This window comes from Plasmodium gonderi (genome assembly GCF_002157705.1).
Source record: "Plasmodium gonderi DNA, contig: Chr11, whole genome shotgun sequence".
Taxonomy (NCBI): domain Eukaryota; phylum Apicomplexa; class Aconoidasida; order Haemosporida; family Plasmodiidae; genus Plasmodium; species Plasmodium gonderi.
In genome coordinates this window covers 1,043,907-1,070,331 of record NW_021628936.1, presented here as the reverse complement: position 1 = coordinate 1,070,331, position 26,425 = coordinate 1,043,907, and the positions used below count along the sequence as shown (strand labels likewise).

The window sequence follows — 26,425 nt, the reverse complement described above, 5'->3', positions numbered from 1 at the left end:
TAAAAAAAAAAAAAATTTTAAAAAATTTTATTTAAAAAAAAAAAAAAAAAAAAAAAAAAAGTACATTAAAGTTAATATTTTAATTTTTTTTTTTTTTTTTTTCTTTTTTTTTAATGCATAGACGTAAAATTTGCACTTATGGGAACCATTTGAATTCTTATGACTCCTTTGCCTTTATTCCTATATCATTGCTCTCCTTCAAAACATTGTACATATTCATATTTTTACCCTTTTTCTTGTTATTGTCCTTTTTTTCCTCCACATTTTGCTTCATTATTTTTGCCTTTATTTTTTTTATTTATTTTTATTTTTATGGAAAGAGTAGCTTGTTCCTTTTAACGAAAAAACTTTTATTTTTTCATTTTCAAAACGCGTTTTCCCTGTGGGAAAACATCACTGTAAAGGGAAGAATAAAAAAGAAGAGGAGAAGGAAGCTACCTTTTGAAAAATGTCGATTCTGGATTCTTAAAAATGAGTGACTCCAATCAAAAACAGGGGGGGGAGGAAAAAAAAAAACGAAAAAAAAACACACACACACACACACGCACAACTTAAAGGTTCATATAATATGACATTACTGTATTAGTCATTATTATGTATATTTGTATGTTATGTAAACGTAAATCCATTCCAAAGAATATGCATCTAAGATTTTTTCCTAAGTTGTTACCTGTAGTGCAAACGAACTAATGAGAACTTGATAAGGGTAAGATAGAAATCTAGAAAAAGATATAAATCGAAAAGTTACTTCAACATCAATGTTAAAGGGAAAATAAAACAAAGCAAGAAAAACACAAGCATGCAGGGTCACACTTACGTAGTGACCTGTGTATCTACAAGCATGATACAATTTATGCATATTACTCATTAGTGTATCACACGACTAATATACATGCTATATACTTAAGCACAAGTAAATCGATCCAATGTCGAGATCAAAACATTGCCTTTGCAATTTTAAAAATTCAAAATGAGTAATGTAAGCATAGGAAACAAAGTAGTGTGATTTTTTTTTTTTTTTTTTTTTTTTTTTTTTTTTTTTGGTGGTGTGTGGTTAAAAGGTCTTTTTACATAACGTAATGGATGAACATAGCAACAACGCAAGGAACTGTGAAGATGTATCGAACTCTGAGAAATCGATGAGTGCCACCTTTTCGTTTGACATGCTTGACATGATTATTACGAACAATGACAATGGTTACACAAAGCCAGGTGATAAGATAAATTTCAAGAAATATGGAGACAAATACAATATGTGTGATACCGTAGGGATTGATAATGAAAATAGCCAAAAAGAAAAAAAGAAACAAAATCATAAAAAAAATGCTACAAATAACATAACAGAAGTAACGATTGATGAGAAGAACCTCTTCGGTGTATCATTAGAGGAGGGAAAAAAGTCAAAAGGAATTGAAAGTGGAAAAAGGAAAACCCCTGTCTATGAGCAAAGTAAGAATAGTGATGAACAATCAGTTGATTCCAAAAAGAAACAACATAAATTGGAGATAAATGAAAAGGGAAAAAAAAAAAAAAAAGAAAAAAAAAAAATCACCCATGATTTAAACACAGGTATAGAAGCAGAAAACGATTCGCAATTCTCACTATTAGATGAGTTTATTCCTGGTGAAGACATTTATGGTTTAACTTCTTGCAAACAGGAAGCTTTAAATGGTGAAGACATGATGAATTACTTGAGTGGTAATAGCAACGGTAGAAGATGTAACAGAAGTGATGACACTTTTCAGTGGTATGAAAATCAACTGAAAGAGTGTAGCCTGAAGGAAGAGTTAGCCAAAATAGAGGAAGCAGATGATGAAGTTCTACATTCAAAGAGCATCGATTGTGCAAACTGCAAATATTACTTAAAAGAATTGACAACAAGAAACTTTATGAATTTTTCCTACATGGATCAGTACATTAACGAGGGGGAAAATAACTTACTTTTATTAAAAAATAAAAAAATTGAAGAATTGGAAAATGTAAACAAATTAATGAAACACAAAATTATAAAATTAAAAAAAAGGTATAATTTTCTAAACAACAAAATGGACACATTTGTTACTAGCTTGAATAATTTGAAGGGTAATCTTAATAGATTAATAGAAGAAAATAATTCATTAAAGGAAGAAAATAAAAAGTTGAGTGAAGATTTAGAACTGGAAAAACATTTAAGGGGAAAAACCGTAAAGGAAGATACACACACACAAAAAAAAGACGCTTTTTTTTCATCACGTCAAAGAAAAGATATTTTTGAAAAGGATTTTGAAAATTCAATTGACAACGAACTATTTAATGAGTTCTATTAAAGAAAGGGAAAGTGGGTACTGTGTCCCCCCCCCTGGTCAAATAGAAGTTACAAATATCGTACATCTGTACATGCATACATGCGTGCACCTGTGCATATGTGTGTGTCTTCACCAGTTCTGACAAAAATAGTACGTGGCGTGTGCACCACCAATTTGAAACACTAGCATGTTTGCAATATCAACGTACATTTCGTACAATCTAGAGGAATAACACATTCATTCGTGAGAATGGTATGAAGTAGAGTTTTATTTCATATTATTTGTTTCCCAGCCCATTTTCTTCTTCTACAACTAGATATATAGTCCGTGTATGTCTACATATCTGGCTTCACACTTTTGGTTTGGGGGAATCCCATTTGGGCCTTTTCCATGTACGTGTTGTTATATCGAAATTCAGTTTTATTTTTTTTCGTTTGATTACGTATTTTTTTTTTTTTTCAAGTTGTGTCGCTTTAAAAAAAAGATGTCCATAAAATGTTGAACAAAAAATTACTTAAAAAAAAATAAAAACAAAGTATAAGGTATAGAGTATAAAATACAAAAAACAAATATACAGAGAAATAGGCCTCCCAAACGATCACACAGAGAATGGGGCTACCAAACGAACAAACAAAAAACACAAATTGAATGCTCAATTTTGTGTGGTTGCTACATATGAACTTTTGGAAAAATTACGCAGAAATATGTACTATAAGTTCATGCAATACCTCTGTTTGTGAGTCGTTTTTTTTTTAAAAAAGAAAAAAAAAAATACATCATAAATGATTAAACAATGTGTGGGTTTATTCATATTGAAGCAAAAAAAAAAAAAAAAAAAAAAAAAAAGAATTTAATGTGCTAAGAAAACTCCTTGTAATAGTCCCCGGTTTCTACCTTAATTGGTAACATAAAATTAAATTTTTCAAAAATTGATTTTAGCATATTGGGAGAATTATTGTACACATCATTATGACCACACAAATTGATATTCCAATTACAGTCATTATTATTAGCTAGCTCTAAATATTCTATGTATGTTTGTATTGAAATATTATCGTGCATATAATCATATAGTAACATCAATCTGTCACATGTATTTGTGTACTGTATTAAATTGTAAAATGCATTTTCTAAAACAGGTTTGAATAGATGAATGATAGGGCTTGTAGATCTTTTATTACTTTCAAATAATAATTCGTCATGAACTTGTAAAATTAATTTTGTTGATTTTAGAAATGTTTTATTTTTCTGAATTGTAGATTCATTCAAATTATTTATTTCTAGCAGTGGCCCATTTTTATACGTATCATATGACATAATATGAAAACATGAAAGTAGGGCAAACTTCATAATATCTGCTGCACACCCTTGAATTGGTGTATTCATACTGATTCTATACTTATTTTTTATTGTGGGTTCTATTAATCTTTTTCTTCCTATTAGCGTGTACACTCTGTTCATATTTTTTAATAAAATTTTCTGCATCTGCATAAATCTAAACACATTCGGGAAAAATTGAAAAAAGTTAGAAATCAAATCATTTGCTAATGCTTCACTTATGAGCAAACTCCTTGCCAATCCACTTTCTGTCTGTCCATATAAAATTCCGTAAATAACCGTTTTTGTCATCCTTCTCAATTCGCTAGTTACTTCGTTAGTGCTAAACAGCACTTTGGCCGTTTCGACAAAAACATCCCCACTGTTCAACATCTTCAACAGATGTGTGTCGAAACTGAGGTATGCCATAACGAACAATTCCATCTGTTTATAGTCGAAGGTGATTAAATTCTCTCTCTCTTGATATGCGTATTCATGATTCAATTTCTTTTTGATACCAGATTCATCCCTTTGCACTTCTACCATCTTTAGAGATACAGCACAACGAAATCTTGAGTGGATATTCTGTAAATTTGGCTGATCACAAGAGAGTCTACCAGTAGAGGTACCTATTTGATTGAAATTGCAATGTACTTTATTGGTGTCTTTTTGTATAAACTTTGGTAAGTTCTCTATATAATTCTGAAAAAGCTTCTTAGATTCTCTGTACAATTTTACGTTGTTAATAATTTTTTTAATTTTTTCCTTTTCCCTTTCAGCTATGTACTTATTTTTTTCAATTTCATCAACAAGGAGTTTCAAAATTTTATTATTCGTTTGGAAAATTTTTTTACTTCTTTTCATATCATTAATAGTGTTGTTAAAATTAGTGATCGAGTTAGCGTCATTCGTTGTATCACTTCTAACAGATGTACAACTCGTTAAAGATGGGTTCATATTTGACTCAGTGTAATTATTCTTCATGGTCCTATTTCCTACTAAATTCATGTTTTGGAAAACTTTTCTTCTATTTGCTTCATCGATATTGTTTGTACGTTTGTGAATTCTCGAGCATGGATCTTTTTCTTCTTTTTCTTCATCTTCTTTTTCTTCATCTTCTTCTTCTTCTTCTTCTTCCTCTGCTTGACTTGTCACTTTTTTTACGTTTTCAAAATTTCCTTTCCTCTGAAGACACTCATCAGAAATGTGACATAATGCCTTGCCACTTTTCCCACTCCCAGCCGCATGTTCACCTTTTTTTTGCAGTGTCTCCCCGGGTAACACTACGCCATTTGTGGGTTCCCCTACTATTCCCATGTTGCTGTTAAGAGTGATCTCTAATAAATTTTTGTATATCAAAGATGCCACTTGTTTGGATGAGTTCAAATTTATGTTACATTCACAAAGTTGCTCTATTTCTTTTTTATATATTAATGGGTCATTAGAACTTTGCTGAATTTCCTGGATTTTTTTTTTATTTAAGAAAATTCCTCTTTTTTCAATTTCGCTAATACATAATATTAATGGCTGTTCAATTTTTAGATAAATGTTTAACAAATTCAAGTTATTTTCAAATTTTGCTATTAAAAAATTGAATAACAACATCATACAGCAATTCCTAGATATACAATAACTCATCATATCTTCTTCAGTAATTTCTTGCATACTTCTTTTATTTCCAAACACTAATTTTTTGATGCTATTTTTGTCCTCTACCTTTACTTGGGTAAAGCTGAAATGGTTTTGTTTCACTTTCGATAATTTCTTCTCTGCACTTTGGCATAACTTGTTCTCGCTCTTAACAAGATTTACACATTTTGTAAACATTATGTCGTTATCCTCGATTATTTCCTCTTTTTGTACATTTCTTAACTCGGTTTGTTTATTTTTTTGCACATCTATTATTATATCATTTTTTGAAACCGCAGGCTTAGCAACTTCCGAGTAAGAATAGCCCTTCTCTCTCTCATATTGGAGTTTTATTTTCTGATACTTTCCCCATCCAAAAATTCCATATTTTCCAGAAATGACATCTGAAAATTCGGGAGGCATAGTGGAAAAATGGCACATTCCATGAGATGACATTTCAGATAAGTTTAATTCTGACGTAATGGATTGAGTCCTAGTCACACTTCTCCCAACCTGATCCTTAAACTCACAAAACACATTTTGTAGTTTTTCACCCCTTTGGACAAGTTGCAATAACGAGCTAATTATATATATATCAAACACATTACTCATATTTGGTAATTTCAATTTTATATTATTAAACAAATGTATCATAGTTTTATAATCGTACACAATGAATAAAAATGGAATAGGCTTGTTATCATTTATCTCGTGTCTCATAACGAAATTATCTGTGTCTGAAAAATTCCCAAGTATACATCTATTTAGTATTTCCCTCTCAGTTTTGTTATTTTTCAATTCAAGCACATTGAAGGAAAAGTAGTAGCTCCTTTCACCTCCTCCCTTCTGATCGACGTATAGTTCATCCGGTGCCTTGCATTGTTTTTCTTCTTCTTCTTCTGTTTCATCACTCCGCTTGGGAATGTCATGCACTTGTTTCCCCCTTGAGGAATATTCTTCACAACCATCAGAAGAAACAATTCTTACTCTTTCTACTGTGTTATACGCACCGCTATGATCCCTTGTAATTACATACTGTAAATCATAACTACTTGAACTGTCATTTTTTTTTTTTTTTTTTTTTGAAAGGAATGTTTTTTCTTCTTGATTTGGATATTCATTCGTTTTTTTTTCACTTAAATTGTCTATGGTTGTTTCGCCCTTCTGATTAAGTTTTTTTTTTCTCTCCTTTTTAGGCTCCTTTTTTTTGGACTTTTTCATTGCACCTTCAGCTTTTCCTTCCTCTCCCTCGAAGTAATTTCCATTTGCAAGATTTCTCTCTTTCAAATTATGCTCCAACTGATGTTTCTCTTTGTGCTCTCGTTGATGGAAGACATGCTTACTACACCTTAGTTCCTCCTTTATGTGAAGATTTTTCAAAAGTGTGTGAAAACTAAATTCATCATATTTCTGCAAATTCGTTGTTAGGGTGTTGTTTCCACTTGGTATCACCACATGGATGGTCAAATATGTTGGCACGGAAAAGCATTTAGACTTGTACTTATCATCGCTAATTTCTGGAAACCAGCTTATGTATATTTTGATTAACTTTTTCCAATCTTCTAATAGATTTATCTGTTCATTATCCTTTGTAACTCTTACTTCTTTTTTGTTAAAGCTTCTTTTTGTGTCATACTGCTTACTCTTGCTCAGGGTGTTCAGGAAAGAGTATAGGGAGCTAGCTTCATTTGAATTTTTTTTTTTTTTCTTAAGCAGGTGGAGCAGGTGCGTGTAACTTATGGAGAGACAACCCCTGCTTCTGATGTTGCTTCTGATGTTGTTTCTGATGTTGCTTCTGATGTTGTTTCTGATGTTGCTACTGATGTTGTTTCTGATGTTGCTACTGATGTTGCTTCTGATGTTGTTTCTGATGTTGCTACTGATGTTGCTACTGATGTTGCTACTGATGCCACTACTAATACCACCACTACTGCTGTTGTGTATGTAAATTCTGCTATACTCACTCCTATGTATTTTAAAAATGCCGTTGCTTCTTTTTAAAGTGGCGAATAATTTCATTTTTTCATTTTCTCAACTACGTCTACCAATCCCTTTTCCATATATTATAAATGCACATATGTAAAGCAGGGGTGATGGGGGGAAAGCTGCCATATATATGAATGAGCAATCTCTCTTCTCTTTACATTTTTTTTTTTTTTTTTTTTTTTTTTTGTGACATTATTATCTTTTAATATATTTAATGAATTACCCATAATTGTTTCCACAGGGAAAATGTTGTGTGTCAATTCCCCTTGCTTTCTTCTAATCTCCAAACGCAAAACTGTTATATACTTTTTGTTTAAATAATTTCATCTCTGAAACATTTATTTTTCTCGTACATTCAGATATCCCCCTGTGGTTCCAAGTGACCACTAACGAATTTATTAGAAAATGATCTTAACCCGGAACTGGCTATGTTTCCTCACACCAGCCGAGATGGTGGGAAAAAAAAAAAAAGAAAAAAAAGAATATATATATGTTAAAATATATTAAAATAAAAAATGCCCATGCGTTATAAAAATACCATCTCTTTTATGCGAGCAAATTTATGTATGTATTCCCTTTTTATATTTCCCAAATCAGTTGATACGAGCGTTGAGATATAAAATTCGCCCTGCTCTAGTTGGAGAAATGAAAATTTGATATTCTCCATTACCAGCACTTATATCACCCTTTCGTATCACCATTTCGAACTCATATTAATTATTCTTAAAGAAGAAAAACAAAATTAACAATGGTTGTGCATGTTCCAATTCTGGGCAACAATCATGAATGTTGCAATTTTGGCTCAAGTGACCAGGAAAAATTTTGTTACGATTAAAATTATCAGTGTTTCATATTTGTATCCATATTTTCTAAGCTTCTTATTACAAATTCCATTGTATCCATAATAATACAAGTGTGCATATGAGCAAGGTGGTAGTGTGGGGAGAGATTAGCTATGCCATACCCTTTTCACAAGAGATGAGTTAAAGATATGTAATATGAATGCACCTCTTCCACGTGTGTTCAGAATTATATGCGTTTTTTACCTTATCTCTTTATGTTACGTTTTTATGTCATTATGCCACTTTTTTATGCTATATTTCACTTCTTTTATTTATTTATTTATTTATTTTCTTACTCTTTTTTTCTTATTTTCTCCCCCGTCCACACAACTTGAAATATTTAAATGGCTATAAAATATATAGGGGAATTTTGACAAATATGGATAACATGTAATTAGTTTATTCAAAATCAGGGAAAGTTTTTTTTAATTAAGTTTCTCTGGCATAATCTAGTTACAAGAAAAAATGGAAAACTAGATAAGCATCACATGAATGCAAAATATCAGCCAAACAGTACACCAAAAGGGAGCTATCATGCGGTAAGCCAAATAAATTTTAAAAAAAAGAAAAAAAAATTGTTGCCAAAAATTTTATACAGGTAAATGTGCAATAATTACTTATAATTAACATGTTCAAAAAAAAAAAAAAAAAAAAAAAAAAAACTTAAAAAATTAAAAAAAAAGAAAAAAAAAAACCTGCGAAAAAAAAAAAAAAAAAAAAAAAAAAAAAAAAAAAAAAAAAAAAAAGTGAAAAAAAAAACCATAGTAAAAAAAAAAAAAAAAAAAAAAAAGAGACTCAAAATTACAAAATATGTGAACAAAATAGCCATAGTAAAAAAAAAAAAAAATTTATTTCACATAAAAATCGATGGGCGTATATTATCGGGACGGTTATGTAAAAGACATAAGAAGCGATTGTTCGAGGGGTATTATCATGAATATCTATCTACGTGAAAAAATAGAACACGCACAAAAGCAAAACTGAGTTGGGAAACAATACTAAGGAAATAACCCAGGATGGGTGGTGCAGTGTTTACATGATACAAATAATTCAAATAGTGTAGAGATATTATAATAACTTTCTAATTACAACTCTACATTCTTTTTCGGAAAATAAAAGAGTGAAACTAAGTCGTAAAAAAGGGATGAAAAAAAACCTCTGTTGTTTTTATTGCTATGTTGATCACCTTTTTCATCATATTCAACTGTTTTCTGAATATCATCTGATAATATGGAATTTATGGTCTGAGTTGTACTGTAATATTCATTGTCAAGAAAGTCTTCTAGTTTTTCTTCTGAACTAGATAGATATTCCTTAAATTCGATATATTTCTGCAAAATTTTTTTCGGATTCTTAGACAACATATTAACTAAGTAGAATTTTTTGGAGAGGTAAAAAAGAGAAGAACTTGGTGATTTGCCATGTTCACTAGGATAATTTGTGCCATACATACTGTTATAATAGTCACTACTATAATAATCATTTTCATTTCTATCGTGTATATGTTTTTCCTCTTCATCTATTTCGGAAGTACTATTGCCTTTTTGGTGTGTGTCATCCAAATGTTCAATGTTGGAATAATAATGTGTTTCACCAATGGATTCTACCAATTCGTAATCTATTTCTTCATCTGCATCATGATTTTCTTTGTCATTGCTTTTTTTACAATTATATCCATTTAATGTTTTGAGACATTTTTCATTACGGAATGGGCTATTTTGCAATATCTCATTTTTTTTTTTAATGTAATTACTTTCCCCTTTTACAAAATTATTATAATTTTCATCATTCTCGTTTTTCTTCATTTCTTTGTTACTATTGCTTCCATTTAATATATTAACTTGTATGTCTTTTAAATTAAAATATTTATTATTAAACTCGATAAGCAAATCATCAATGTCATTTACATTTCTATTTCCTTTATTTGGTCCTCCAAATTTGTAATTATTATTATTTAATTTTAATAATTTTTCATTAAATACTGGGAATAAATCTTTAATGTCATCCATGTCTTGTTCATTCAACGTGTTTTTCATAATATCTTGTAGGGAATATAACTTGGATAACTTGTCTTCTTTCCTTTTTTCTACGTAATATTCGCAGCATTTTTTATTCTTGTCATTTCTAGGGGTATTAAACTGAAATATGTAACACTTATAGCGTAGGGGATTTTTAAAGACATTTATATGGCAGCACACATCCTCATTTTCGTTACTTTCTTTATAACTACACCCCACAGAATTTGCTTTAAAAAAGTTTAAAATGAGCAAAATGGAGAATAACGTAACAATAGTCATGCTTTTCTCATTTACAAATTTGTACATGCAAAAAAAAAAAAAAAAAAGATAAAAGGGGAAAAATGTGGAAAGTGCTAAAAAACAAGAAAAAAAAATTGGAAAAAAATGGAAAAAAATGGAAAAATCTGGAAAAAACTGGAAAAAACATGAAAAAACAGGAAAAAACAAAATCATCTGAAAGGGACACGGAATGTATGTTACATTCACATGAATTCAGCTAAAGCGTAACAAATGGCATAGTTTAGGTATATTATACTGATGAGGTAATCGTTTTACATATTTTCAGAGAAAAATTATGACAATGTGTTGCGTGTATGAATAACACTGTTATGGAAATCACCTCAGCAGGTGGTTGTAATAGGGGATGGGGTGTGCAACTCTATTTGTTTCGTTTAATTATTTGATTTGGTTGATAGCTTCATTTCAAACTTGGTGGCTATGCAGTTAGTTATATTTCCTATTTTTTCTTGCAAAACTGTAGTGAAGTAAATTTACTTCAACATCGTTTGTTCGCATTTCAGAAAATTATTTTACATGTATACACGTGTTATATCTACATATATATACAAATACATATACTCATCACTAATTTTGAATGTACATTTTATATGTACAGTATAGAGTTGAAGGGTGGAGTGGGATGATATATTTATCTAAAAATAGGTGTTTTATAAATGGCAAACTAAATGTTACAAATAATGGTATCTGTATTATGTAATAGGCAGAAAAAAAAAAAAAAAAAAAAATTACGAATAAAATTGACATAAAGATGAAAACATATCTATATACATGTGGATATTTATATATAAATGTATGTAAATATATTTTTATACATGTATACATTTTTATGCATTGCCGCTATTTCGCAAAATTCAACACAAAACTTCTTTATAACAATTTTAGGTGCATAGAGGAGGAAATAAAAAAAAAATAACAGAAAAAAGGAAATTTTTTAAAAGAACAAAAGTAATCAAAATAATCTGAATATTATATGTAGTACGTTGTTTTTTTTTTTTTTTTTTTTTTTTTTTTTTTTTTTTTTTTTTTTTTTTTTTTTTTTTTTTTTTTTTTATTTTTTTTTTTATTATTATTTTATTTTTTTTTTTATTATTAATTTTTTTCTTTTTTTTTGGGTGTACGTAGCATGGGGAAAATAGAAAATTTTTGCCTGACTGTTCATAAAAAGAACGAATGGGACAAGCAAATTTTGACCCATTTATAAAAAGGTATAATAAAATGTATACGTGCGCTACAGGTGGTGAACGGATGGGTAGGAAAGTTAAACAGTTTTGATGGAAATAGCTATTGTGGAAAACAGTTGTAGAACGAGGGCACTATAAATATATATATATATATATGTATACATACCCTTATAAACACTTATGAATCAAAAAATGTGTGTCAAAAACGGGTGAACAAGTGAATAAATAAGAAAACATTCTACAATTTTTAGCACATTCCATTTAAGAGAATGAAAACAAGGGAATCGTTAGTATGGTCAAAACAAGCTTCAATATTGTGTTATTCCAGCGTATGTGCATAACCAGAAGAGTGCGTTTTTTTTTTTTTTTTTTTTTTTTTTTTATGTATACACGGGAACTGTAATAAACGGCATAAGTTTTAATATCATGTGGTAAAATGGCACAAAAGTGAGCTCATGAGCAAACGAACATATATGGATGTACATATTTCAACCCCCCACTAGAACCACCACCACATGCACACACACACACACACACTTTCTTGTACCCCTTGTTGTGACAATTAAAACAGTAACCCAGGGGAAAAATCAAATTTACGCGAACATAGAACGAGGCTGCTTTAATTTATTAGAAGGTTAAATGTGTAAATGTTCACACACCAAAAAAAAAAAAAAATAAAATAAAATAAAAACGTAAGCGTATAACCAAGTTCATAAGTGTGGATTTATGCGTACATTCATAAGTATACATTTAATTGAAGATGTGCAAATTGAATCCAACCACCACCACATAGGCATACACGGAAACCTTAAATGATGTTACCAAAGCTGAAATTGCTAACATTCAGGGGATTCAAATTTCCTCCTTCCTACGACAACATTTATGCTCTTAGAAATTACCAGCGCTATGCGGAGGAACAACGTTTAAGTAACAAAAAAATGGGCAAGTTGATGAGAAGCAATGACTATAATGCAACTATGTTTTATAATAACATGGAAAATGATGGGTTCTCCCATGTGGACAAATCTAATTACAACATTTTATGTAACAACGATGAACCCATTGATGTGAACAAGGTGAAGGCAGGAGATGAAGTAGCAAAAAATAATTACCCGTTTTTCCTTAATGATAAATTATTTTATAATTACCTAGCTCATAAACTGATGAATAAAGAAAACAAAAGAAAACACATTTCCCATGATTTCTTTTATCACTTAAACAAATTTCATATAAATGTAATAAATAATCATTTTAACGAGTGCTTCTTAAAATTAACCAAGACATCTAAAATATTTTTTGCTGTAGTATCTAGCTTTTCTGTTCTTTTAACCTTCTTTTTAGTAGTATCATCAAATTATTTAGAATATAATATAATATTAAAGTATCACATAAAATTTCATTCATTGCTTTTTTCTTTTTTTCCATCATACTATTTGGGCTTACAAGTGGGTAGTTACTATTTTACCAATAATTTTCATTATATGTATGCCTTTCTGTTTTTAGTCTCTTCAATTATTTCAATGTGTATGGCGGATTATGACATATGGGGATCATATTATTTTCTAAGCTTAAATTACTTAGCTTTTATAGTCATTAATTATTATAATATGTATTTAAATAGATTCCCCAATTATATATTTCAGAAAATCAATCGCATTTTTTTCTTTTCCCTCATGTCAAACTACTTAGCTGTCAACAAGGGGAAGTATATAGAAAAAAATATTCACTTGTTACGGGATGAAACTGACGATGCAAATCGCTTCAAGTTATTCAAGGTACTTCCATATTTTTTATGATATTCTTGGAATGACAATACTATTGTGCTCTATCTGAGCAATTCAGATATTGAGTTTTTTTTTTTTTTTTTTTTTCATTTTCTCAAATATACTTGTATATCTCCCCCCCATGCACATGAGTTGTATTAACCTACAAAAACTCCAATGACTTACACACGTATGTGAAAGAACAAGTTTTTTCTCATACACGTTATACCATCCTCTTATGTGTAAAATCCGGAATCGTGTTATCCCTTTTTTTTTTTTTTTTTTATTTACTTTTGTGAATGTTTAAAAAAATAACATCAAAAGAAACTGATAACACATAAATCCTCCAAATAACATTTACAATTTCCGCCCCTCTGTTGGGCATATGACACAGATGGTTGGCCATTATTATCTCTTCAATCTTAAGAAACAGTTAAACAAGATGAAATAATGTCTGTTAATATTTCATTTTGTCAAAAGTTGATGTTTCTCCACAGTAAAACATTTGTACGTCGTAAACAATCAAACTTTCATGGGGCAACATTCAATGAGAAACGAGTACAGTGTGTACTTAATAATAATGTATGTAGCGTAAGGATTATTTTTAAAAAGGACAAGTTCAAATAATTACTGAATCGTTATATTTGTGTACAATATGTAAGATTAATTTTATACATAATAAAATTAAGAATAAAAGGGTTTGTTCGAACTTTATTATATTTTATTATATTTTATTATATTTTATTTTGTTTTATTTTGTTTTATTTTGTTTTATTTTGTTTTATTTTGTTTTATTTTGTTTTATTTTGCTTTATTTTGCTTTATTTAATTTTGTTTTATTTAATTTTTTCCCCTTCTTTTTCATATTCCTATTTTATAATAAAATAAACGTGGTACTAGGTAGTAGTACCAATGTTTTTTTTTTTTTTTTTTTTTTTGGCCAAGTGGAGATGAAAATAAATACCTTGACGTAATAAAAAGTGATCTCCATTTATATTTTTATATGCACAGATCTGGGCACGCGTATTTGAAGCGAATGTTTTTTTTTTTTTCCTTTCTTTTTTTTTAAATATAAATTCATAGAGTTTGTATTTATCCTGGTGCTCACAAGAAAAATACGCATGTAAGTTGGGGAAGAAAAAGTCATTTACCTAATTATATATATGTATATATATATAGTATGCATATACATCCATAAACATGAATAATGAATATATAATGTACAACTAAATAGGTATGCTCGTTTAGATAGATATATATTCATTTCCTCATTGGGAATAAATTAATGAAGAAAACTGAAATGAAAAAAAAAAAGAGGAATTAATAACGTTTATATATATATATATATATAATGCGTATTCAACGGAAAATAAGTGAAGGAGAATTAACTTGTGTTATAGCAAAGCCACGAGCAGCACATGTATAACATGTATGTATATGTATATATATATATATATATATATATATATATATATATATATATATATATAATTTAATTCTCAGTGAAAAGAAAAGGAAATGTATGCCCAAATCGTGCCCTTTACACAATTCCTTTCCTTTCCCTTTTTTTTTTTTTTTTTTTTTTTGCATCCATGAGATTGCTAAATATCCCTAATTTTGTTTGATTGTTAGTAGGATGATGGTATACATCACATGAATGCATACATAATATGCACACGTATGTATATGTATGTTTATAACAAAATATAAAACTGTCGAAGAAAAGAAAAACGACAAAAAAATATACCTTCCCTATGCAGTTAGTAGTACGTTATACATTTTGTGGAATTTTGTAACAAAGCATAGCCTATTATTTTGAACCCAAGTACGGGTTATTTGAACGTGCAAAGTGGTATGCATTCATGTAAGTATATATATATATATATATATATATATGTGCACATTTATACGCACATAGATATACGTATAATTCTTACCCCCACGCACATATACCCCAAGGGGTACATTAATTTAACCCTATGATCAGAAAATAGGCATACTAGTTATGTATGGACAAAAGAGCGAGAATGAAATTCATTTTCTGGGTGGGTGAGGATATATATACCTTTTTCATTTTCCCGTAATTACAAAAATTCAATTTAATACTTTTTTTCGTATATGTTTGTCGAAGTTTTTCAGCGCAGTAGAAAAACATATGTTTTTGTGCATAATTCATAAAAAAATACGTTACAAATGTATGTACATGTGTATATGCGAAAATTATATATACATACATAACGTACCACTTTTGCTAAACATTTCTTTTTCTCCCATTTTCTTACGTGATATATTTACCTGTGCGTAAAAAGAAGTCTTTTTTAGTTTTCATGATTTACACTTATATGCATTTTTAATATTACGTATGCACTTTTATACCTTTAAACTGATTGACCCAAGTATACATAAATACATCTATCATGTACCATATACGCTTAGACATATACATAGACATGCGATATTAACTTAAAGCAGACCATACAAAGGGGTACTTTTCGCAAATAGGAAAATTGTGCATTTTTTATTTTTATTTATTTTTTTTTTTTTTGCAGCGTTCATAGTATACATTTATCATAATATACCTCTGTATATTTGTACTTATTATGCAGTTATTACGTAGGCAATATATATATATATATATATATACATATATACATATGTACACTCTTATGTTCACGCATGCATAATTATTTAGAGAAGGAAAAAGAATAACATTCACTACTGCTGTTCATTATGCGACGTGTTCGAATGGTGCGCTTTACGCGCCATATTCTTTGTTTTTGAAATGTAATTCGCCTTCCGTTTTATTTTTCGTTTATACATATATATGCATACATACGTACGTACATATATATATATTTCTCCTTTCTTTTTTCTAATTTAATATTTTAATTTAACCGTTAACCTGCATTGTTAACAGGTCTGCTTTTTAATGATGAGCATGATTAAGCGTCATGTTTGTAAATTATACGTGTATACACATTTGGATATGCATATAGGCCATCTTGTGCTCCTATAACTAATCCCATTCTCATAAGCATTATATTATAAGCAATATGTGAATATGTATATATCTTTTTTTTTAGAATGATTTATGAATTATTTTAACCATTTGAACGTGTTGCCTTTTCTCTCACCTCCCTTTCCAAGAAGAGTCGACATATTATTTTATTTAATTTTACTTATTTTAATTTTTTTTTTTTTTTTTTTTTTTTATGTTATATTTATTTACCCATTTGTATTATGGGTGTCACTCATTTAGTTCAACTTCATTCTGCTTTATTTCAATCCTGTTCATGCTACTACCTCTGCATTGCTTACTTGTTTTGCTGTCAACAAGTGTATTATAGCATATTTCCCTTTGTTTTTAAATTTATTTTTTTAGACTTTTTAGAGTATTTAGACTTTTTATGGTGTTATACCTTTTAGGGTATTTATACTTTATAGAATATTTAGATTATTTAGACATTTTAGATTTTTTTTTTTTTTTTTTTTTTTTTTCGCCTGTTTTTGATTTTTAACGCGCCATTTTTGGCTGTTTCCAATTTGTATGGCATTGCAAAATGCACACCGTTTACGAAAGCGAAAATCTGCTAGAATGCAGTAACTTCATTTTAAGAAGCAAAGAATCTATTGATGATTTTTTGCAACTGAGTGAAATAAAAGAAGAAAGTGAAGACACCTACGTAAATTATAACATTGAATGTACACTAAATAAGACCATCGAGGATGAATGTGGAATTGGACGGAGGAAAAATACGTCGTTTCATAGTAGAAGAGAAATTTTGAATAATGAATCAGGAGTGGAAGGAGAGTTAAATAAAAAATATGAATATGGTGTATCAGATCCGATTTCTTTAAATTATCCTACAGAAGAAGATTTAAAAAAAGCAAATGATGTGATAGAATTGTTAAAAGGTTATAATTTGTATGAAACAGAATATGCTTTAAAAAAAAGAGAAAGAGTATTAGGTATGATTAATAAATTATTTCACGAATTTGTTATAGAAATATCAATAAATCAAGGAATAAATGAAGAAGATGCAAAACATATACATGGAAATTTATACACATTTGGTTCCTATAGATTAGGAGTTATAACACCAAATAGTGATATCGATTGTATATTTTTAGCACCTCAAAATATAACAAGAGAAATTTTTTTTAATGAATTCTATTTAAAATTACAACAGGATAGAAATGTACGTAAGTTACAATCCCTTCCTGAAACATATACTCCAATAATTCAGTTCATGTATGATGATGTAGACATAGATTTGTTATTAGCTACATTGCCATATAGAACTTTAAAGGATTGTTACTATTCATTGGACAATGATTATATTTTAAAAAATTTAGATGAAGTAACAGTAAGATCTTTAAATGGTATAAGAGTAGCTGATTTGATATTATCATCTGTACCAAATAAAGAACATTTTAGAAATACACTAAGATTTATTAAATTATGGGCTAAAAACAGAGGAATATATAGTAACATTTTAGGATTTCTAGGAGGAATATCATGGGCATTATTAACAGCTAAGGTTTGTCAGCTGTATCCAAATTATAATGTTAGTCAATTAATATGCAAATTTTTTAGGGTTTATTCTATTTGGAATTGGAAATACCCTGTACTTATACAAAATATAAAGAAGTATAACAATGTCGATGGATTGAAAAATTTTCCTATATGGGACCCAGAGAAAAATATTAAAGACAAATTACATGTTATGCCTATTATTACCCCAGCTTTTCCTTGTATGAATTCAACTCATAATGTTACATACTGCACAAGGAGTATTCTGATAGATGAGTTTAAAAGAGCTCATGCGATTATTAACTACATGGAACTAAACCCAGGTGCAAATGTCAACTTCCTTATGAATCAAATAAATGGAATGGTTACGACGGCTAACGGTTCTAGTGCTGCTTCTGCCAATAATAGTATATGGACGAATATCCTTGAACCGTTAGACCTCTTTGCATCGTATAAACATTTTCTTCATATTCAAATAATGGCAACGAATGAACTTATATACAATTCATGGAAGGGTTGGATTGAAAGCAAAATCAGACTTTTATTTAAAAAATTAGAAACAATTAACGAGTTGAAAATAAGACCGTATCCCAAATTTTACGTGTATAAAAAGGATAAATTCTATCATTGCTCATCTTTTTTTATAGCACTTGTATTTTTTCTTAAAAATATATATGATAATACTTTTAATCTTTCCTATGCAATTCGGGATTTTATAGAGATAGTTCTCAATTGGCCTCAAAAAAATAAATATCCAAATTGTTACAAAATTAATATAAGTTACCAAAAAAAATCGCAAGTTATGGAATTTTTGTCTTCTGTATCATCCAGTGCCCAAACACACCAGGAAAACACAGCTGAAAACAGGCAGCAAAATGAAGATGAACCCATCAAAGATGAACGAAATTCAGTCCAAGGTAGTTCCAACATGCACGATCAGCTCAATGATCAGCTCAACGATCAGCACTTTGATATACAAGGTGAATAGTGGCGCAGCAATTGAACGGTACGGGGCCATGTACCGATGAGGCCACCATATTTGCAATGGTTTTTACATAGTCCTACCGTCACTTCAAAACATGGCGCTCTTCCACCCAACAGACCTTTGCCCAAGCGTAAATGTTATTAGCTATAAAAAAAAAAAAAAAAAAAAAAAAAAAAAAAAAACCAGCATATGCGTGTTTGTGACAGACACGAAGTTATCAAAAAGGTCGACACCTTACATATTTGCGAATTTGTTCAATCGTCGGAAGATGTTAACATGTGTTGATCGCTTGCCATTCCTTGTAGATTTATGTACATGAATTTTTTCATCAGTAGTGTATGTGCGCGCACATGTACATATATAAGCAGAGCATATATATATATATGTGTGCGTGTGTATATATTTTTTTTTTTTTTTTTTTTTTTTTTTTTTCGAATGAAAGCTTATAAGCAAATTTTATTAGAACATTTTATTACGCTTAATATAATAAAGTAGTGATAATAAGTGGTAATAGGTGTTAATAAAGGGTTCATGAGGGATATATATCCAATTATGTATTTATTATACAAAAAAAAATTTGCAAAACTATAAAACTGTGCATGCGCGCAACACAAACGGTTGAAATGCTTTACAAGGAATGTCATCCACAAATATTATTTATCGGTTTAAAAAAATGTAATAAAATAAAACACACACATACACAAAACAAACAGCTTCTTCTTTTTTTTTTTCTGCGCCCTTTGTACGAAATAGTATGAAATGTGAATAGGAGAATTCTGTCTAGCCAAAAATGTGCAACTTCATGGTTAACCAGTTAGCAAAAAATGTTAAGCAGTATTCTCCAATTCTCTGCACTTTTTTTTTTTTTTTTTTTTTTTTTGTATCATCTGTCAAGTTGACACAATAATTTCCCGAGGAATGCCCTTTTTTCACACAGGTTCAATGAATTCCCATTTGTTACATTTGTCACCTTTTAAATCAGCTTATTATGACTTGGGCTTATTAGAAATATTACTAAACTTGTAGTGGTTAAAGTAGGACTGTCTTAAAACCTCTGGATTTTTATACAAAAGAGGGTACATATACTCCGTTTGCAGAAGAAGGTTGGGTACGAATTCATACTTTTCCATTATATGATATAAGGAAAAGTTGGTAAATTTTTTCAATCTCTCTTCCTTGTTCTCTGGTAATAATGGCATAGATTTTTTATTGCTTAATTTTTTAAACCATTTGCATACGTTTCCATAGTCCTTTATACTTGCCTTCCCCATTTTCCTTCCCTTGTGTTCCGTGACAGAGTCTTTACCTAAAAAAATGTGTAACACCATTGATGTGATGGAGTTTATAAGTATTCAAGTATGTATGCTCACGGACGTATATGTATACGTATATACACATTCATAAACACTTGTTTTACTCTTTCCTTAGTGACTTATTGTACCTTAACTTGATTAATAGTTTAGTAAAAAAAAAAAAAAAAAATGTCTTCTGGAATTTTGTTCCTTTGCTGAGTTTGGTAAAGTTATTTTTGTTTATGCTACTTTTTAAAAAAAAAAAAAAAAATAATATTGTGAAAATTGATCCTCTATATATTATTACCTACATGTGCTTATCCGTATGTGCATTTATATGATGTATATTATATATGTACAAGTTAATATATATTTGCTTTTATCTAAACATGTATGTATTTGTGAGAACGTACTTATAAATATATTCCTCATGTGAGTTTATATTTTTTTTTTTTTTCCCCCATCAAATTTACTCGAAGAAGGGGTATGAATTGGCGTAATATTTATCCTCTTTATATTGATCAGTTCAAACGAATATATATTCTTCAAGCAATGCTAGAAAAAAAAAATAAAATAAAATAAAATAAAATAAGCGAATTAACTCATAAATGTATAAATTCATAAACGCATATACGCATGCAACGCACGCATATGAGATTACCTTATTCGCGCCGGGTGATGTGAGTGAAAAAAAAACATACACATAGAGCGACCCATGGAAACAAGGAAGCTTACGCTAAACCCGTTCCAGTTATGAATGGACAGGGGGTGGATGTAAACTGTAATTGTCATAAAAAGGGATGAAAATCCGGAAAAAAAGAAAAAAAAAAAAAAAAGAGTAATTTATGTATATTGTTTTAACCTTAATTTTCAACCCCTACAGGCTAAGAAAGGGGAGGAATAATATAAAAGAACACGAACATTACTAATTCCTGTTCCGAGACCTCATATCAGAACTGCCGTTTTTATTTCTTTTTTGTCGAAATGTAATTTTTTAAAGCTTTCCTACCTTTTAAAAGAAAATATATTTGTACGAAAATGTTTTCATAACTTAAGAAAAATATACCCCTTTATATACATAATATATAGGGATGAGAGTTAGAGAGAGAATACATTACATTTAGAAGTCGTGCTCCATCAGTTGTATAAATGATTAATAATATATTAATAAAACAAAAGTATATATATATATATGCAAAGGAAAAACGTGCACAATTATTTGTACACGGTAGTTAATTTTTTTTTTTTTTTTTTTTTTTTTTTTTGTGAATAAACAAATAAGAGAGAGAGATGCAAAATGCGTGGAATAAGTTCAATAAAGCTATGCAAAATATTCAAAATGTTATTCTTACAGATGATGATGATTCGTTATTTCTAAATGAGAAATGTTTAAGTGTGAATGATGATAAAAGTGGGGTAAATGATGAGGACAATTTAACAAAAAGAGAAGAAACAGATTACGGAAATTCAAGTGTGAAGCTATTGTCTCAAACTACGTCCAGTTTGAAAAATACTTTATTTAAAATTTCCTCCCCTTGTAGTGGCGATGACAAGGAGAAAAATCTAATAGACACGAAAAATATTTTATATGAAGAAATTGTGAAGAACATAAATTTATGCAACAATTTGCTGAAGAATGAAAAAGTACAACTACTAGTTAATGAATACCAAATTAATTATAACATTTCTGTTTATGAAAAAGAAGAAAAAAACGATTTGCTTTTATTAAATTATGTATGCATAAATAAATATATCCTTTTCATATTAACGAAATTTTTAAATATAAATCTTATCGATAAAATGGAGTTCATTCATATGAATAAGGAAGAATATGATAATAACATATATCATCTCTTTCTTAACATATTAAGTGCAGGAGGGAATATACATGAACATGATAATAGGAAAGACACTCTTTTTCTAAACCATAACTACAAAATGAACTATTTAAAAAGTGACAATTCAAATCAGTATGAGGTGGAAACAAAGGAAGAAAAGCACTTAAATCTAAAGTACAAAGGCGAAGAGCAGGTAATAAACTCACATCAAACTGCACCACAGGAGCTGAGCAACTCTTCTCAATATAAAGAAGAAACGTTTCATGTTTCTTATCAGAACCACGAAAAAGATATCACAAATGGAAATATTAATACACATCATCACGAAATGCATACTTACAAATGCACGGGACATGATAATGATTATCATTTAAATAGTTCATCTGCGGCGAAAAGGGAGGATGATAACCATAAAAACTATGAAAAATATAATGAAAAATATGACACTTTCTACTCTTGTGTAGATAAGGGAAATGTTCAGAGTGAATATACGAAAGATGTAGTGATAATAGAGCAAGATGGAAACAAACGGGCTACTCATCGATCGAATTGTGAAAACAATGTGTCATACAATTCTCTTGATGACTATAAAAACAATTTTTATCAAAATAATGAAACTCCACCGAATTATACAAATAATTATTTATCTTGTAACAAATCTATGAAAACAAATGAAGAACCTATATATGGAACTGAATTAAATAGAATAATCGAATTTTTTCCCCCCAAAGTTTCACTCACAGAATGCAAAGAGGATGATTTCTGCATAAATGAAATGAAAATTGATTTAAAGAATGTTATAAAATCCATGAAAGAAGAAAATAATGTTAAAATAGACCTACTAAATGATAGGATAAAATATCTGGAGTCAGAAATCATTAAAAATAAAGAACGCATGATCACATTTCAAAAACTAAAGGAGGATGTGGAAAAATACAAAAAAGAAATAAATAACAAAAATAAAATTATAGAAGATGTCGTTCGCGAAAAAGGATTCCTGCAAAATGATATTAACGTAATGCAAACAAAATTGGAACATAGCACCAAAATTTATGAGGATAAAAAGAAGCTTACCAAATACTGTCAAGAAAATCATGTCGATAAACAATTAGTTATGGAAATGCTAAAAAATAGTAGGGACTCGTTAAAAGCTACTAACATTAAAAATCAAGTATTTCTAATTTTATGTGATATTCTGGGTATTAAAAATGTAATACAGGGTGTGCAGCAGGAAAAAACTATATCCGATCAATTTTTGGAGTTCCTGGATCAGGAAACCAAAGATCCTTGAGATGTCATCCCTTTGAGATACATGAGAAGGAACCCACCCTATGATCAAAATTGACGTGCACCCTAACACAACACATTAAACCATGTTTGCATCTCTTTTCCTTTACTATATGTCTCCCATATCCCTGACCTTTTGATTTTTAAGCGAAGCTAGGGATTATCACCGAATAGAGGAAATCAAAAGAAGAATTCCTTTTTGTAATTAAGAGCTGAAGCATTTTTCCCTTGATTTTTTAATTTTTTTTTTTTTTTTTGCCATGATTTACGCTATGAGTTTTTATCCCACTTCTTTAATTTTTCTCATTTTTTTAATCATATGTGAGGTTAAAGTTGTGACGTTGCGAGGCAGAAGTTGTGATAATGTGAAGCAATGTGTACCCATTGAAATGTAAACTACTTCATTATGCTTTTTACCGATATATTTTTTTTTTTTATATAGCTCTATATATCTGTTCTTTTTTTTTTTTTTTTTTTTTTTTTTTTTCAAAGCTCTCGCCCCCCCGTCTACATTTTTTGTAACAATTTCATATTGTTCTCACCTTTATTTTTTTTTTCGTTTGTGCTGTGTTATGTGTATCATTGTATTTTTCTGTATAGTTGACATTCATTTTAATTTTTTTCACAGAAAAATGCAGCTAATAACATTAATCCAATTTTTAGTAATTTTTAATGTATCATTAAAACGCAAAAACTAAAATCGTGAAACTCATAATTTTTAAATTTCAAGAAACAAGGAAAAAGGTTATCCATTTTGTTTCCTACGTTCTAATGCTACATGAATGATGCCTTATTTCAGCACACGTAGACACACAAAGATAAGTCTATCCTCTTCTATGAGTTTGCCTTCCCTTTTCATTTCATTTTTTTTGGAATTAAAAAAAAAAAAAAAAAAAGCAGAAAAAAGTAGGGACTAAGGCATAACGTTATATTTTCCATAAACAGTTCTACGTTTTGGAAAATATTTATGAAGACTACAAAAACTAGACATTCCAAAATAAAATGAAAAAAAAAAATATGAATGTTCATAAAAAAATGATTTTTAAAATAAATCTTTATGAAAATCATGAACAATGGCATAATAGTATTCTGAACATTCATATATAAATACTTCATCAAATAATGTTACATATGTTCCCCCTTTCTTGTTTTTGCTTGGAAACATGAACTTTGAGGGCTTAAATTAAAGCTATTGTTAATTTTGTTATCTTTGTACATTTTTTTTTTTTTTTTTTTCAAAACAGCTATTTTTCATGAGAAAAAAAAAAAAAATTCTGTAAAATATTCATAATGGTTCCCTTTTTATACAAAACAACAACAGAGAACAAGTTTTAAAAAATTATCACTCTCGTTTAGCGTATAGGACACACACAACTGGAAGTTTTATTTAAACTAAATGGAATGAAAAATTTCAATTTCCTTGCTATGAAATTTAAGCAGAAAATTGTTACCAAAAGTAGCATATTAGTTTTTCTTGTTTTCATTTTGGCTGTCTTTTTTTTTTTTTTTTTCTTCCATTTTGAATATTTTTTTTTTCTAAAATACAACTCACATCACTAAAATTATACATTAACGAATTATATTCCAATGAAATGAAAAAAAAAAAAAAAAAAAAATTAATTTCAAATGATAATTAATTCTGCTAAAATTGAATAAGTCCATGTCACGCCCAAGTTATGTAAGATAGAATAAAGAAAAAATTCTATATGCAACCTTTTTAATAAATCCCATTTGTTGAATTAACAAAAAGAACATCATTAATAACTTAATATTGCAGATATATATTACAAGAAGAAATGAATGAATTTAAAAGTAATAGTGATGCTTTGAGGTGCAGGGGAAATAATTCCGAACGTGCATTAAGTGGAAAAATAAATAATGGCCTAAATAGGGAAATAAAGGAGCCAACTTATTTTTATAATGATGTAAAAAAATCACCATCATCAAAGTCATATTTTGGAGAAAATCATAATAGGAGCAAAGGGCTTTTAAATAACAATCCTGTAGAGAGGTTAGAATTATTTCAAATAAGTGAAAGTGACGTAAGACATAGAAGATACTTAAGTGAAAAAGTCGATATAAGAGATGAAGTTGTGTTTTCAAGCAAAAATACAAGAAGTGTAACCCATAGTATTAATTCTGAGGATTCATATAGAGCAGAAGAGTCTTGTGAAAAATTTTTTCAAATAAGTAGTGAAGCTAAACATGAGCTATCTGAACATGTAAAAATGTTAATAAACAATGCAAATGAATCAGGTCATTATGCTTCAAGTACGAAGAATAATTTCAAAGAGGATAAATATTGTGATAGAATAAATAAAAAAAGAAATAAAACCAAACTATCAAAAAAAAAAGAAAAAAAAAAAAATAAAATAGCTAAGTATGATAAAAATGAAAAGCTAGAAAAGTTCACTAAGTTGCAATCCTTATATGACGGGGCGCATGATGCTACTGCTTATTTTGTAACAAAAGTATTCAAGAATGAAGCAAACAATGAAAAGAATATTGTGGAATATTGTGATATATTGTCTAATCATAGTGAGCGTATTTTTAAAAAATTTGAACTTTTTGAGCATGAGGGGGAAACAATGCATGCTGATGATGAAACAGGTTAGTGAACTTCGGAAAATTAAAAGTGTCAAAAAAATAATGGCTGATAAAAGGAGCTATATATGATTCATCCTTTTATGGATGGGCCTTCTTAAATTTTTTTTTTCTTTTTTACATTCCACCTTTCAAGCTGAATTATACAATGCATACATTGCTCAAAAAATTGCACCTGAATAAGCGTTGTCATTCTTTATCTTTTTTCATTCTTTCTCCCTTCAGATAATGGACTTTTGGATAATATATGTGAGCTTTTCACCTATGTAATGTTCTTAACATTGAATAAATGAAAATTTTCGCGATAAATGAACCTTAATCTTTGAAGAAAAACAAGCTAGTATAATGAGATAAACAAGTTCTCTTCTATCCTTTTGACATTATAAGATTATGCCGCACCCCTAAAAAAAAAATAAATTGGCCTCCTGTTATTCGATATTTTACATTATTTCGTATTGATACAGTATTTTCCATTTTGCATATATTTATTTTTTTCCTTTTCTAACGTTAATGCCGCATATAAGGACAAATACATTCAGGGGGTAGGATTCATTTCAAGTGATT

General features: G+C 29.1%; 8 protein-coding genes across 8 annotated transcripts; 5 read left to right on the top strand and 3 right to left on the bottom strand.

The window, feature by feature from the left end:
• Positions 1 to 1,079: 1,079 nt before the first annotated feature.
• Positions 1,080 to 2,306, top strand: PGO_112290 (hypothetical protein, conserved; the record flags this gene model as incomplete). The annotated part of the gene is made up of 1 exon (XM_028688567.1): positions 1,080 to 2,306. One exon carries the CDS (start codon positions 1,080 to 1,082, stop codon positions 2,304 to 2,306), a length of 1,227 nt encoding a protein of 408 aa, XP_028544368.1.
• An 837-nt stretch (positions 2,307 to 3,143) lies between these two features.
• On the bottom strand, positions 3,144 to 7,250 carry PGO_112280 (DNA polymerase 1; the record flags this gene model as incomplete). Its single annotated transcript, XM_028688566.1, has 1 exon — positions 3,144 to 7,250. One exon carries the CDS (start codon positions 7,248 to 7,250, stop codon positions 3,144 to 3,146), a length of 4,107 nt encoding a protein of 1,368 aa, XP_028544367.1.
• Positions 7,251 to 9,144: 1,894 nt separating this feature from the next.
• PGO_112270 (hypothetical protein, conserved) lies at positions 9,145 to 10,356 on the bottom strand (the record flags this gene model as incomplete). Its single annotated transcript, XM_028688565.1, has 1 exon — positions 9,145 to 10,356. The coding sequence occupies one exon, from the start codon at positions 10,354 to 10,356 to the stop codon at positions 9,145 to 9,147; it is 1,212 nt and encodes a 403-aa protein (XP_028544366.1).
• A 2,014-nt stretch (positions 10,357 to 12,370) lies between these two features.
• Positions 12,371 to 13,354, top strand: PGO_112260 (hypothetical protein, conserved; the record flags this gene model as incomplete). The annotated part of the gene is made up of 1 exon (XM_028688564.1): positions 12,371 to 13,354. The coding sequence occupies one exon, from the start codon at positions 12,371 to 12,373 to the stop codon at positions 13,352 to 13,354; it is 984 nt and encodes a 327-aa protein (XP_028544365.1).
• A 3,527-nt stretch (positions 13,355 to 16,881) lies between these two features.
• On the top strand, positions 16,882 to 18,843 carry PGO_112250 (poly(A) polymerase PAP; the record flags this gene model as incomplete). Its single annotated transcript, XM_028688563.1, has 1 exon — positions 16,882 to 18,843. One exon carries the CDS (start codon positions 16,882 to 16,884, stop codon positions 18,841 to 18,843), a length of 1,962 nt encoding a protein of 653 aa, XP_028544364.1.
• Positions 18,844 to 19,826: 983 nt separating this feature from the next.
• On the bottom strand, positions 19,827 to 20,111 carry PGO_112240 (hypothetical protein, conserved; the record flags this gene model as incomplete). Its single annotated transcript, XM_028688562.1, has 1 exon — positions 19,827 to 20,111. One exon carries the CDS (start codon positions 20,109 to 20,111, stop codon positions 19,827 to 19,829), a length of 285 nt encoding a protein of 94 aa, XP_028544363.1.
• Positions 20,112 to 21,422: 1,311 nt separating this feature from the next.
• On the top strand, positions 21,423 to 23,261 carry PGO_112230 (hypothetical protein, conserved; the record flags this gene model as incomplete). The annotated part of the gene is made up of 1 exon (XM_028688561.1): positions 21,423 to 23,261. One exon carries the CDS (start codon positions 21,423 to 21,425, stop codon positions 23,259 to 23,261), a length of 1,839 nt encoding a protein of 612 aa, XP_028544362.1.
• A 1,792-nt stretch (positions 23,262 to 25,053) lies between these two features.
• On the top strand, positions 25,054 to 26,154 carry PGO_112220 (hypothetical protein, conserved; the record flags this gene model as incomplete). Its single annotated transcript, XM_028688560.1, has 2 exons — positions 25,054 to 25,867; positions 26,087 to 26,154. The coding sequence occupies 2 exons, from the start codon at positions 25,054 to 25,056 to the stop codon at positions 26,152 to 26,154; spliced, it is 882 nt and encodes a 293-aa protein (XP_028544361.1).
• Positions 26,155 to 26,425: the final 271 nt, after the last annotated feature.